At 41.0% G+C, this 15,428-nt stretch overlaps 1 protein-coding gene across 2 annotated transcripts in view; it reads right to left on the reverse strand.

Annotated features, from left to right (window-relative positions):
- Positions 1–15,428, reverse strand: part of METTL25 (methyltransferase like 25) — a 109,866-nt gene that overhangs the window by 40,799 nt on the left and 53,639 nt on the right. For both annotated transcript variants that reach the window (XR_009764440.1, XM_061639647.1), the window contains exon 6: positions 11,348–11,442. Coding sequence is in view for 1 of the 2 variants with exons in the window: in XM_061639647.1 (XP_061495631.1) it covers positions 11,348–11,442 (95 nt within the window). In the remaining variant the exon portion in view is untranslated. The remainder of the gene's footprint in view (positions 1–11,347; positions 11,443–15,428) is intronic.

Genomic DNA, 15,428 nt, shown 5'->3' on the forward strand with positions numbered 1-15,428 from the left:
TTATTTTGATTCTAAGAGTACTATAAAACGGACAATGTAGCAGAACATGTGCAACTGTTTCTATTTCATCAGTGCCACATGGGCATTTTCTTTCGGCTAAAGGGATTTTTTTATACTTGCCCTGTAAGACTGCAGATGGTAGTATATTGAATCTAGCTAAAGTGAAGGCTCTACGCCATTTAGGTATCGTCAGGTTTGATAGATAAGACATCGGTATTAGGGGTTTTATATTATATCTGTGATGTCTTATCAGCATCAAGTGATGTTGATAATCTATATCTTTGATCCGTTGGATGATAATTGTTTTGGCCTTTTCATAACCCAAATCTAGAATTATTTGAGTTGAAAAACCTAATGATGATATTTTATTTAACATCATCTGAGTCCAAGTAGATTGGAAATTATCACTTAATGTGTGTGGTGCCAGACCTACCGGGTTGAACAGAAGTTTCAGCCAAAAAATAATTCTATAACTCCAGATACGGGATTCTACTGAAGGTAGTCCTACTTCTAGTCTTATAATGAAATTTGGAATACACCGGGAAACTGACAAAATCGATCTTAAGAAAGAATTTTGAACTGACTCAAGTGAAGCAAAGTTTTGACAAGTATTGGCTTGCATACCATATGTCAGCTGTGGAATTACTTTCGCCACAAATATTTTAATGGCAGCAGATATAATTTGACCCCCTTTGTTATAAAAAAAGGATAGCAGAGCCTTCGATGTTCTCATCGCATTTAGGATAATCATTTTTATATGTAATTTCCAAGATCTGGATGATTGTAAAGTTATACCTAAATATTTAAATGCAGATACTTGTTCTATTAATCGACCATTTAGCCGCCAAAGGTGTATGGATGGTCTATTATTTTTCGTAAAGATCATGACTTTTGTTTTGTCATGATTGATTGTAAGATGTTCCTTATCACAAAAATGTGCTACATTAGATAGTAATCGTTTTAAACCAATAGGGGTTTGGGATATTAGAACTAGATCATCTGCATATAATAGAATAAATCTGGGTGCTTCCGCTAATATCGGAGGATGAGAAGGAATTACTGCTAAAGAATTAACTATTGTATTTATATAAATGTTAAACAAAAGTGGAGCCAGTATGCATCCTTGCTTTACACCCTTATGGGTACGTATAGGATTTGTTAAATGACCTTTATTATTGCACCTAACTCGAAGGTAAGTGTTTTCATAAAGGCCTCTCATCAATGATAGTAAACGCAAATCAATATTAGTACCTTCTAGTTTTTCCCATAATTTGGCTCTAGATATCGAATCAAAAGCCGTCTTAAGATCGATAAATGTGGCATAAAGAGAGCCCTTTGTTCTTTTGGTGTATTTCTCTATTAGATGTTGTAAAACCAGGACGTGATCTGTAGTTGAACGACACGTCCTAAAACCTGCTTGCTCTTGAGCCAGAATATGTTCATTTTCAGTCCAATCTATTAATTTATTATATAAATGGGCAGCGTACAGTTTACTAATTACACTTAATAGACTTATAGGTCTAAAATTGGCTGGGTCGGATGTGACACCTTTTTTATAGATTGGGACAATTATTGCCATGCCCCAATCTTCAGGTATTTGCATAGAGTGGTCTATATAGGAAAAAAGTGTTGCAAGTACTGGGGCCCACCAATTTGCATTATTTTTAAAGACTTCTGCGGGGATGTTATCTGGGCCAGGAGCTTTATTTGGTTTTAATTTGGATAATAAATCTAGAATTTCGTTCACAGTTACAGGTTGCCATTCAGGTATATTATTATTGGTGACTTTTTGTGGGATTTGAAGATCTGAATCATTCTTATATAGATGTTTAAAATAAGATTCCCATGTTTGTGAAGGAATATAACATTCTAAGTTTGTAAAAGTTTTTTGCCAATTATTTGTTATTAGTTTCCAAAATAAAGAAGTATTTTTTAAGTTGGCAGCATTATTTAAATTATTCCAAATTTCTATTAGACCTAATTTCTTTTTCCTATTTATAAGTTGCTTATATTGGCTTCTGGTTTCACAGTATATGTTCAGCAGTTCTTGTGATCTTATAGACTTATATGCTTTAAAAGTGGCAATTAGATTTTTTTTTTTTAACACACACTCGTGATCAAACCATGGTTTGGAATTTAGCTTCCGATTCTTTAAGTTATTTTTTATATTTGGCTGAAAAATCTGTTGAAGATCCTTTAATATCTGTTGAACTAGATTGTAGGGGTCAGTCTGTTGATTGTTAAGAAGTATAAGATCTTTTTGGGCCAAATTATCTACGTGATTCAATCTATCTGAAATTTCTTTTTCTAGTTTCGGGATCCACTTGAGTCTGTTTGGACGAATTTCACAATCAATGATCGAGAATGATTGCAAATCAGAATAGATTTGAGCTTCTGTACATTTTAGAGTTATATTGACAGGCGAATGATCGCTCTCAGGCCTATCGATTATTTTGAATCTCTCTATTAAATGGTAGAGTTCTTGAGATACTATACAAAGATCAATTGTGGATGCACCTCTAAATGATAAGTACGTAAATTCACCTTCGAGGTCTCCACTAGTACGACCATTTAAAAGAATTAAATTCAATTGAAAAATCATTTGCATTAAAGAGAGGCCTACATAATTAGATCTATTATATTTTGCATGTCTGATAGGTATAGAAATTGAGCCATCCAATGAGGGGACTATCATTTTATATTTGCTAAACAAAGCTTCATCAGATGGACCCAGTCTGGCATTGAAATCTCCAGCTATTAATAAAAGGGCAGCTGGATAGCATAATGTTAATTTTGTTATATAATTTTCAAGCTGAGCAGTTTTAGTAGCGCTCGATTTTACCTCTTTACCTGGTGGAAGATAAACATTAAATAATAATAACATCTGGCGCGATAATTTTATAAGTACTGCATTGGCTAGATCCAATAGGGGTTCACAGTTTATAACAGAAACATTAATTTTTGTCGAAACAAATATACATAGACCTCCTTTTGGACGTCCCCCCCTAAGGCTGGGTATGGCTTTTAGCTGGTAGGCTGAATATCCATCAAAACTCATTAATGATGTTGCCCATGTTTCTTGCAAGAGCAAGATATCATATTGCTCCAAGAAATTCTTAAAAGATGGATCTTTGTCTTTATTAAACCAACCAGCAATGTTCCACGATAGTATCTTTAAGGAAGGGAGTTTTAGATTGCTATTACGTCAATTGGTATTTAAATTTGACAAACGTCTCTCTCTTTCCAAGGCATCTGAGGGGATATGTTGGTATACTTTTTCAATTTTATTTTCTCGGTTGGTCCTAGATAATTCTGAAACCCCTTGGGTTATTTTTTCCGTTGCTACAGGGATGTTAATGTTCCTTATTTCATGCTCACAATCCATTTCTTTTACTGTAGTTAGCAGATTTTCAAGTTTAAATCTGATTTCTGACCTTGCTTCCGAAGATAAAGTTGTAAAGGTCTCCAGTAAAGATATTTCTTCAGGTAGAAATTTAGTGGCCTCCATACTTTTTATTTCTATTATAGATTGGTTGAGTATGTCTGACTCTCGTGCATCCACTTCATGTTGGGTTAGAATTCTCTCAGAGATAAAGTGACGAGACATAAGACTTTTAGGAGGGACTTGGTTGTCAAAAATTCTGGCAGTATAAATATTTTGAGTTACCAATAATTCTCTTTTGTGCTGGAAAAGAGATAGTTTCTCTTTCGATGCAAATGTAACGATAGCTCTGGCGCTAATATAGTTGTAAAATAAATATTTGATGTTTATGATGTCTTTTGTCTGGACCAATCCTGGGGATACTTTGTTAACAATATTAGTCAGATGTCTCTTTCTTTCATTTTGTGTTAAATATCCCACTGGTTTTGGATAATTTATTAGAGCCAATTGATTTTCGTTTAGGATTAAATTCCAATCTCTGTTATTTTGAATTGAATAAGAAGAAAATTCATTGTCTGGGTTCATTATTAAATGTTCCTTAGGAGCTTGTTCATTCAGATTAAAGTTCGAGTTCGCCTGGATACTTTTTGGGCTTGATAATCTTTGTGTATCTTGTTCTAAGATTAATTGCGATTTTCCTTGACTAGATGGCACTATGCTCTTTAATTCGGTGCTCTTTTTCTTCGTCTTCTTCTTTCGTTTTCTTTTCCTCTTTTTTTCCTTTGGCGAGGTTTTTTCTGTGTCAAGTAATTTGAAAAGTTTTTCAAATTTCAAGTGGCATTTACGATGACTCCTAATAGATTTAATGTTTTTAGATTTTTTCGCAGTTTGCATTGGAGGTTTAGAGCTTATTTCTTTTTTCTTCAAAGGAAAATGATCTATCCTTTGGTCTGAATGGGAAGTCTGCGTAGCTGCGTTTTTATTTTTGGTGTCAGAGTCAGTTTGTATTACTTGTTTTACTGTTAGCTCTGTTAATGTTGTTAAGAGTGAATTTGCTTCTGCCACAAATTTAGCAATTTGCATGAGTGATTGGGACACCATTTGACACCAATCATCATTAATTGGAATTGTTTGTATTTTGATTTGTTCATGTTCATTTTCTTTTCCTGCAATCGAGATGAAGGATTGGGAGTTGATTTTAAAATTCTCGTAGGAGCCTGAAGATTCCAATGGGGGCATTGAGTCCTCTTCGTCAGGTAATGATGTTCCAGATTGATTTATACATGGTAATAAATCATGGGTAATTCCGACATTTTCTGCCTCCTCCATTTCTTGCGCTAGATTTAAAATGCTGTTTTTTTCTTCATTGCTTGGCAGCCATGATGGTATTTTGTCTATATCCCATTCCATTAATAAATTTTCAAAGGACAAGTTTTCTTTCAGATCTATTTTGTCATTTATCGTTATTGCATTCATTTTCGGTTGGTAGTAAGAAGTGATTTTAGTTTGTTTTTCCTTGGAGGTTTCTTGTATATCTTCTTCATTTAAAGGAATACCTAGCTCTTTACGTTTTCGTCTAGTTAGAACCATAATTACTCTCCCGGATACAGAGTCAGCATTTAAAACAATTTAAAAATGATTTAAAAGTTATAAAATATTGATAAGGTGTTAGCTTTTTAGTTCAGTTGCTGTTATATACTGTTTCTTATTAATTTTCTCTTCAATAGTGGAACACAGAGACGTCTTATCTCATGTCTCTCTCTCTCAGCTTTTCACATGGTAATAAATCAGCAGAGTAAAATAATGAGCAAGGCAATTAAATAGAGTTGTCCAAATCAAAGTCAGGAACTAGTAGGCACAGTCTTGTTATATTGCCTCTTCTTTAGTAGATTATATTGGTTTTTTTTTTTAGCTACAAAGCTGAAGTATTTAAGAGCCGATTTTGCTGTACTCACTCTCACGCGGCCATCTTCCGTTGAGGCCACCTAGTAGATCTTGATGAGAAGTGGCGGGATATTCTCTCCTTGCCTCCACCCTTTCTTGACTCAAGGCTTGATACTGCAAGGCGTGTCCAGGGCTCAGCTCATGTGATGGAGAAGGAGGCAAAGAAGGAAGTACCAGCTCTCGCTGACAGTGAAAGGTAGACAGTACTTTAGGACAAAAAGAAGGGACAGTACGTAGGACTACTCTATCCTTATGAAACACACAGAAATTCTTGTCAACAGACACAGCATTCAACTCAGACACTCTCTGGGCCGAAGTAATGGCCACAAGGAACAAGACCTTAAAGGATAGGAGACATAGGGAAATTTGACTTAGGGGTTCAAAGGGGGGCTTTTGTAGGGCAGTTAACACCTTGTGTAGATCCCAAGTTGGGTAACAATGGATCATAGGAGGTGCCGATGCCTTTGCCCCACATAGAAAATGCCTGAGTAATGGATGAGATCCCAGTGGCTTCTCCAGAGATGTAGACAGAACCGCCGAAACTGGCTGACACCTGGCGTCTAAGTGTGTTTGGCCTAAGACCCAAGGATAAGCCATCCTGTAGGAAGCAGAGAATGTCATTTATACCTGCTTTCCTTGGAATTAAACCCTTATTTTGTGACCATGTCAAGAAGGCCTTCCATGTAGTCTCATATATTCTTATTGTGGAAGGGTGTCTTGAGGCCATCATAGTTTCCACAACTTGAGCTGGAATGCCTCATTTTAAGAGGTGTCGCCTCTCAATCTCCAGACATGAAGCACCAGCCATCCCGAGTCTGAGTGAAGAAGCTGTCCCTGCGACAATAGGTCTTCCCTGAGGGGAATCTGCCATGGAGAATCAATTGATAGATTGACGAGTTCCAAGAACCAGGGTCTCTTTGGCCACCAAGGAGCTATCAGTAGAACTCTTGCCCCTTTGGCTCAGATCTTTTGAAGTACCCTGGGAATGATCAGAAGAGGTGGAAAGGTGTGGAGTTGTCCTTGGGGCCACTGGAATGCCAGAACATCTATGCCTCTGGTGTCACGCATCTGGAGAAAAATCTTTTCACCTGGCAGTTGAGGTGTGTGGCAAATAGGTCCACCTTGACTCTGCTGAAGCATCTCACTATTTCCTGAAAGGCCAACGGGTGAAGCTTCCATTCTCCCTGATGCACCTTCTGTCTGCTGAGCCAATCCACTTGGCAGTTGTCCTCCCTCTTGAGGTATTCTGTGAGGATTGAGCCCACGTGTGTTTCCACCCACTGGAACAGCTTCCTTCTGTAGTTGTGGGGAGCATGTGCCTCCCTGACGATTCAAATATGATTTGGCTGATACGTTGTCTGTCCTGACCAGCACTGCCCCTACCGTTTGATCTCTGCGAAGTGCCTCAGGGCTAGCCGAATTGCACGAAGCTCCAGAATATTGATTGGAAGTACTGACTCCTGTGGTGACCAAGTCCCTTATATCATCTGGTCGTTGCAAATGGCTCCCCAGCCTGTCAGGCTGGCATCTGAGGTGATCAGGGTTGAGAGTGGTGAAGTGTCCATGGTATAGTCTGATAGGCTGAAACCATCAACTCCAAGATACCTGCCATGTGCATAAGATCCGCTGAAGGCGAAGATAGGAACTGTGTGACAGCTGTAATTATCATGTCTACTCTGTCTTGACGTTATGAGTCCCTGCTGCGAGTCTATGGTGGCCCCCAAATGTATTATGCGGTGGGCTGGACAAAGCTGGCTCTTGGTTTGGTTGACAAGGAAGCCATGATCCTTGAGGCATGCTAGGGTGATGTGCAGATCTTCCCAAGCCTTGTGGAGGGACGGAGACCAGAGCAGAAAGTCATCCAGGTAAGGAAAGACATGGACCTCCTGTGTCCTGAGGTGTGTCACCAGAGCAACCACGATTTTCGTGAATACTCTGGGGGCAGACGCCAGACAAAAGGGCATGGCCCTGTACTGAAAGTGATCCTCCCCCACCGCAAACCAGAGGTAACATCTGTGAGGCGGAAAAACAGGGACATACAGATAGGCCTCCTTCAGATCGATAGATGAGAGGAAGTCTCCCTTTCTCAATACCTCCTTAATGGACAGTAATGTTTCTATGCAGAACCTGTGGTATTTTATGAACTGATTTAAGTTCTACAAATCGAGTACCGCCCTGAAAGATCTGTCTTTTTTTGCGATGGTAAAGAATACTGAGTAGATTCCTGAAAACCTCTCGCCTGTTGGAACAATCTCTATTGCCGCAATCTGCAGAAGGTGGGCAATCACTTGAAGAGTCCTTTTCCGCTTGTCCATAGATGTTGAGAAGGGGTGCGGATAAACTTGGTTGGAGGGAGGTGAATTCCAGCCTCAGTGTGTATCTGAGGGTGTGCAGGACCCATTGGTCCGAAGATGTATCCCTCCAGCGGTGGGCAAAGTGTTGAAGGAGTCCTCCCACCTGAGGGACCCTGGCGTCAGAATTGATGCTTATTCCCCCAAGCCTGGGATCCAAAACCCGATCTATTGGGGAAAGGTTGTTGGCTTTTAGACTGGGTACGTTGCCTATTCCAGAAGGGACAGCTGGTACAGGACTCCTTTGCTCTTCCGAATGCCCTGGAGCCTCAAAAGGACTGGGAGGGCAAATAAGGATGGAAAGGTCTACGGAATAATCTTTTGGCAGAAGGCATAGCTTTCTTCTTTTCCTTCGACTCCAAGACCCAAGCTAGGGCGTCATCACCAAATAGTTTGCCACCCACACAGGGCTCACATGTGAGATTAGAGTGGGCTGCAGTATTGGCCTCCTAATGGCATAACCATAGAGTCCTTTGAGAGAAAACACTAGCTGCTAATGACCTTGCCGAAAACTGCATGACACCCATGGATGCATCTTCCATAAAGGTCCTCTAGCCACAGCAGGGATGCTCTAGCAAAGACCGAGGAGGCTGCCGCTGCTCTGATAGAGAGCACACTGGCCTCATGAATCCTCCCAAGGCCTAGATCCAGCTTGTGCTCTGACGGATCCTTGAGGTGGGCATCCGAGTCTTTCGGGTTCAAGGACAGATTTACTAAATTGACTATGGGGGCATCGACCAGAGGAACCTTGAATTGGTCCATGATGTGTTGTTCCAGCGTATAGTATTTGTTGGCCGTTGCAACTGATTTCTTGAACTGCAGCAGGGCATCAAATTCAGACTTGATCACTTTAGGCAACAGTGATGGAAGTTTTAGCACCCTTGACTTGGGTTTCGGGTCTGGACACAGCCAAAATTCTAGATGCTGAGGGAGCTGGAGGATCTTCCAGAGAATTTAGGTTCAGAGCTTCCATTGCCTTGCACAGGAGTGGAGCCTCCTGAAAAATCCTATTGGTCACTACTTCCTCTGACTCTGAATCTCCACTCCATTCTTCCTCATCAAGGACAATCAGCACGTTGTCTGGGTCCACCGTTGCCTCCTCCTGAAGTTGAGGATGCCTGCCCTGTGAGGCGGCATAAGGGTCCGGTGATGCCCTGCCCAGTGGTTGGGGCAAGTTTGAAGAAGAGCAGAGAGTAGTGAGGCCCTGCGCCACTTGCACTCTTGAAGGTGGCGGAGTGCATGCTGTGCTGGTGTGTCCTATGTGGGGTGTCGAGCTTCAGCCGCTGATGTGGAATGATCTCTGGCTAGATCCATTAGGAGAGAATCTCTCAGCTGTTCCTTTAATTGTTGTAGCATGTGCGGTGATAACTGAAATTATAGAGGCTGAGCATGAGAACAGTGTGGGTTCTGCACCACCCCCTGAACTTGGAGTTCCTGACGTAAAGAGGGTGAAACAAAGGATGCTTCAGCCCTCTTCTCCTGTAACGCTTAGTGAGACGTAGCTGTCTTGAGAAAGCCTTCAAACTCCTCAGCAGAAGACGATGTAGAAAAAACCACCTCCAGGGTGGGCTGGAATTGGGTGCCTTCCTCCTCAGATAGGGATTCCAGGTCCCTCTGTGACCTGCACATGTTGCTATGAGCCTCCTTTGGTGCAACCCCCTGTGCATCACCAGGCCATTTGCCTAATGTGACTGATTCCCCTACTTCTCTTAGGTACCAGTCGTTGTGGAGCCACCCTGCCCGCGACAGTACACACCTCAGCCACCTCGTGCCTGCTAGAAGAGGGGCGGGCTATGGCTACCTCCACCTGGGATTTAATAGAACCTAAAGGCCTTAGGGCCTGGTTGGATAATGGCGGAGGCATGACTTTCATTGTAGTGTGAGGCTGAAGTGACTTAGGTTTCTTTGATGGGTGGTCCGATTTGCGTGTTGCCTTCCCCATGGGCGCAAACCACGCTGCAGGTCTTATGGCGCTAAGGGCTGTGATAATAGCTGGGCCAGGTGCTGACGAGCTGCGGAGGGGAGAATACTTTTCCTCCGTGGCTGTAGCGTCCCACTCAGGCCTTCTGCAGGCAAGAGGATGGAGGAGGGGGTGGCAGGCGCTCAGCGTCCTGGGGAGCATGCTACAAGAGACTTCCCCACTCACGACACGAAAGGAGGCAGCCGATCAGGTGATTGCCGGTAGGCAGGCACAGACACACCTGAGAAACAAGGCTGGGGGGGCACAGTCCAACGAAGAAGACAGTGGTCTCTCAGCCAAAGCAGTGGGGCGGCTGCCTCACAGTCGGCTCAGCGCCGCCGCAAAGTCTTGGAAGGTAAAAGTACAGACACACAATAGGAAAAAAACACCAAACTATACAGGCCTGAACGCAGAGAGGAGCCACATCAACCATTCTTGGTGGAAGGCAGAAGAGAAACTGAAATAAGGAGCTGCGCAGAGCAGGAAGTCCTTGTAAAAAAAAAACCTCTTTAGCACTCTTCTGCCTTCAACCGCTAGGTGGAGCTAGCTACCCACCTAAGATCAGCTTTCCATGCACAGGAGAAAAAGGATGTAGACCATCCTCAGCCTATTGAAGAAAAGGGGGCTAAGATGGAGAAGCAAATTTTGTTTGAATATGTTTAAAGGGATTATGCAGGCGGAGACAGAGGGTGAGCAAGTAAAAGGGGCAAAGAATGAGGTACGTAAGAGGATCACACAAGGTTCAAAGTAGATATGTGGTTTGAGATGGGATTAGTGTGCAATCAGGCGCAGTTCTAATATTCTGATCTGTTTAACACTTGACAGACACTGCTAGCCCATTTTGAGTCATAGCTAGCATCTGTGAAAATATGAAAAGCATATACATTTAAATTTAACTATGGAAGGAAGCGGGGGGGGGAGATTGAAGTTAGCACAGTGGTCATCCAAAATAAATGTCCTTAGTAATCTGAATGCGCATTATGCCATTTTACCATATCACAAACACTGTGGGCTTGAACAGAAGAAACATGACATTTAAAAATAGCCTGCTAAAAGGGATTGTAGATCTTCTCTGACTTTGCAGCCAGACCGGCCATTGTCTTTGCTGTGCTTAGTTTTGATTTCCAGCAAAAGCTAGAGAAATAAGCAATACGGCTGCCATGAATACAAGAGGTGCCTACTATCTGCACTTTCCAGAAACAATGAAAGATATTTCTGATCTGATGAGCTTTTCCAGCTGGATGAATGGGTCTCTGTCATGGGTGTCTATTTTGTCTTCTTTTTTGTTTTGTTTTAAAGACATCTACTTTTTTGTGTTTCTAACTTTCCCCCGTTTTTATTGCACATAACCTTGAGACGCTTGTGTAGAAGGCAATTAATAAATTAAATAATTAATAATAGTGAACATTTTAATTTAGACAATTGTTAGGACCTTCTGCTCTAGGCCATATCTCATCTAAGTTCAAAGTAACCAACTGGTGGCTAAACATTCATCTGGACCCGTTATTTCCTATTGACTTCAGGCATAAAATACAAACATCTGAAGTGTTAATACATTTTATAAAATAATCTTAATTGACCATGAATACACCATTAATGATCTTATTCTACACACTTTGGGATTTAATACACAACTCTAGGTTTGCAAGTGGAAAACAACAAATTCCATCACATGTGGATAAATCTTTGGGGTAGGGAAAGAAACTGTACCAAACAGGCTGCCATTCTGGCATTGCGACCACAGAACCAGCCCTCTTCCTTTAAATACCGGCTCATGGGAAAACCCAATATTCCATGAGTGCCATCTGCAAAAGAAAGATAAATAAGTATTAACTTTTTTAAAAAAGAACTTAAATAGATTGCTGAGAAAACACTAGAGCATTGTAAAATATTTTTAAATGCTATTTAGATTAACAAGAGAAAACTGCAGTTTGGGAAAGATATTTTACCTGATGAAAACCCACTTGCCTAGGGGCCTCCACCTAAAAATCATCACATTTTCTCAAGGTTAGCTATTATTTCAATTCTAAATTAAATCCACTGCGTAACAGGATTCTAAAAAAACCCCAAAGACCTGATACATCATCAGCATTATACTGACAATTTATAATAAAGTTTCTGCAAGCTGATCTAGAATAATGGCTGTTTTAATATATCAGGTGTATTACCAAGTTCAGTTCAACAGGTACTCTCCACACTCCCCAGAACCACGTGATTGCTTGAGCTTCACTCAGTAGGTGACTATGAAATAAGTACATACTCACTGCATATGCACAGAAAAAGCAAACCTTGGTGAAGATGGGCTGCCCTAATTGAGAAGATATTACTTGCATGCATGAGATTGAGAACTCTAGATGTATGCTGATACCTAATTATGCACCTGATCATTTGCCAACCACCAACAGAGGCACAAATTTCTGTTTGGCCTTCATTAGATCTGGCAAAAATAAAAACCTCCTTCCGACTGGCACCTCTAGTTCTTAGGCTGGACATCTTTGCCAAGTCCAAATATGGTATGGACTTGAGACAACTTTGTTCTGGTTGGTTCTTTCCCTTCATTTTTGCTTCTCAGGATTGCCCAATCAGTCTGTGATGAGGAACCTCTACTGTTACATCAGAAGTGATTAAGCAAGTCCATCTACTATTGTGCAGTGTCTCTTCTTTTCAGTCTTGTCCTCAATCTAATCACCTTTGTTTCAGGTGTGCCTGTCAGACCCCTACTCAAGGTCTGGTCTCATAATGGATCTCTCAAACTGGCTCCAGCACAGGTCTCTCACGATCCCACTTCTAGGCGCCACCACCTAACAATGCAATACTGCCCTGAGACTGTGCCTTAGTCTGCTCCAGATTGCTACGTAGTGTCTGGGTGCACTTACAGGCCACAACCTCCCTGTATCTTTCTGCCTGTAAAGATACAGCCCTGGGTTGCTTTGGATACCTCCTGCTGTTACACTATCCCTTTACCACTGCCACCATTGATACTGTTCCCAGCTTTGGTATTTGCTCTGCCCACCCCTCTGGTCTGTAATATCCCAGCCAAGGATCAGGCGTGTTTTTAACCAAAACTATTTATTTAATAAAACAAGGAATAAACAAGATTACTTTGAGTTCAGTCAACATGTGTGTGGTTACATAAAATAGTTTTCTCTTTATATATCTTAGTCCTAAAACCTGCCTCACTACTCTCCTAAACACAAATCCACCCCTCCAAACCCCAGAACCAACAACCAACTAACCAACCACTCTCCAACTGTCATCCTCTCATTTATACTTTCAACCACCCAGACACTCAGCCAATCACAACTCAGCATTCTTCAACATTCCAACACATGTACTCCTCCCTCCCAATTCTCTCTACTTACCATATTTACACTACAAAACCTGCACTTACCATAAATACTGTACAAATATAACAGGAGCATCACAGTCCCTCCCATAGAAAGCCAGGTCTTTAACTATATGATCCTGAGATATTATTTCACTCAGTCTTAGTAAGCCTTGTTTTCACACTGACTCTTCCATGCTTCCCTTTATCTACTTGACCCCATAGTGTTTCCACAGTAATATACTGCACCAGCCTCAAGTAGATACTTTCCCTTACATTTTCTGTTTCTTTCCCTGGCCTCCTTTCCATGCTTGTTATTTTCTTTGGGCCAGTTAGCAACCTCAAGTGGACACAATTCTCATGTTCTCCCTTAGGGAATACTCCTATATTGTATTGGAGGGGGGGAGGCTTCAAAAGACCCAGATTACTTATTTGGACACCACAAGGTGCAGGGCTTATGGGTGACCTGTGAAAGCCAGTGTTCTGAATGATGCATGGTCTGCTTTTCAATTTTTGCAGATTGTGGTACAAATCGACAAGCTTGGTGCCTAGTCACTCATAAATTTCCATTACAAATTTGCCATCTTAAACAATAAGAAACCAATGAAACCTCCTCCTTTCTTTCTCCTCTCCTCAGAACAGGTAATTATTAGGTTTCACTTCTTCCTTTCATAGCTCCTCCATTTCTTAAATTATACCATTTGCCTGCCTTTGTATTGCCCAAACTCACATCATTTGCATTACAACATTTTCCTTTGTGAATTTAAGCTTCAGCTTGGCAGCTTCCCAATACCACTCCCCAACAACCAAAGGATCCTCTATTTCCATATATTGCTATCCCTATCATAGAAGCAAATTAAGAGTAAGCTATGGGTCCAGGCACTGTGGGTTTGAGTAGGCTGTGTTAATCCCTTGTCAACTGAACTAACAATTCAACTCGTATGTAACATTGCATTTGGCGCTTCAAGGCACAGTGGGAGAAGGAGATCAATCTGTAACTGGCTATGAACAATCAATTCAAATTAAAATTGAAATAACCTATTACCTTCAGTCCAGGTAGTGGGTTATTTTAATATCAATTGTCAATCACTTAAAACTAAAGTAATTTTGAACGTGGAAATACACATTTTTCTATTTTAAAACCAAATGTTTAACCAATTTTTTAGCTAATTTTCCACATAATTAAAGTAAGTAAAGATACAATGCAGTATCACCTGTGACATGCAATGAGTCCCATATTAAAGACCCCAAATATCACACCTCTCTGGTCACAGGTGTAGTTCACAAGTTCACATAATGTGCAGTTAGGGACATGTGCTGTAGGGACAGCACTGTAGGGAAGAACCATGCTGAGGGGATCAATCCTTGTAGTAAGCTTGTTTATACAAATGACAACACTTTCACCTTCATTATCCCTTTATTATTTATTTTATTTAATTTATATCCTTCCTTTCCTCCAAGTAGGAGCCCAGGCGGCAAACAAAAACACTAAAAACACTCTAAAATATCATAAAAACAGACTTTAAAATATAATAAAACAAAACATCTTTAAAACATTTTAAAACAAAACCAATTTTTAAAACATCTTTTTTAAAAAGCTTTAAAAACATCTTAATATGCAATTTGAACACAGACACAGCCTGGGATAAGGTCTTTACTTAAAAGGCTTGTTGAAAGAGGAAGGTCTTAAGTAGGTGCTGAAAAGATAACACAGATGGTGCCTGTCTAATATTAAAGGGGAGGAAATTCCAAAGGGTAGTGCCACAACACTAAAGGTCTGCTTCCTATGTTGTGTGGAACGGACCTCATTACTGTTTTCCCAGTCTGGTAAGCCCACCTTGGCTCTTGCCCCCATTGTGAAAAATCTTTTTGTGATCTTATCACTTCACAATCATTGTCTGTTTGTACTTATATACCGCCCCATAGCCAAAGCTCTCTGGGCGGTTTACAGAAACTAAAAACATTAAAACAAATATACAAATGTAAAAACACATCTTTTAAAAATAATTTAAAACACAATTTAAAAATTTAAAACAATTTAAAACACATGCTAAAACGCCTGGGAGAAGAGGAAAGTCTTGACCTGGCGCCGAAAAGGTAGGTGTTGCGCCAGGCACACCTCGTCAGGAAAATCATTCCATAATTTGGGGGCCACCAATTAGAAGGCCCTCTCCCTTGTTGCCAGACTCCGAGCTTCCCTCGGAATAGGCACCCGGAGGAGGGCCTTTGATCTTGAACGTAGTGTATGGGTGGGTTCGTATCGGGAGAGGTGTTCCATCAGGTATTGTGGTCCCAAGCCGTGTAAGGCTTTATAGGTCAAAACCAGCACCTTGAATCAAGCTCGGAAACATACAGGCAGCCAATGCAAGCAGGCCAGAATCGGTTTTATACGTTTGGACCGTCTGGTCCCTGTTACCAATCTGGCCGCTGCATTTTGCACAAGCTGCAGTTTCTGAACCGTCTTCA

This window comes from Rhineura floridana, chromosome 8, assembly GCF_030035675.1.
Source record: "Rhineura floridana isolate rRhiFlo1 chromosome 8, rRhiFlo1.hap2, whole genome shotgun sequence".
In the NCBI taxonomy this organism is placed as follows: domain Eukaryota; kingdom Metazoa; phylum Chordata; class Lepidosauria; order Squamata; family Rhineuridae; genus Rhineura; species Rhineura floridana.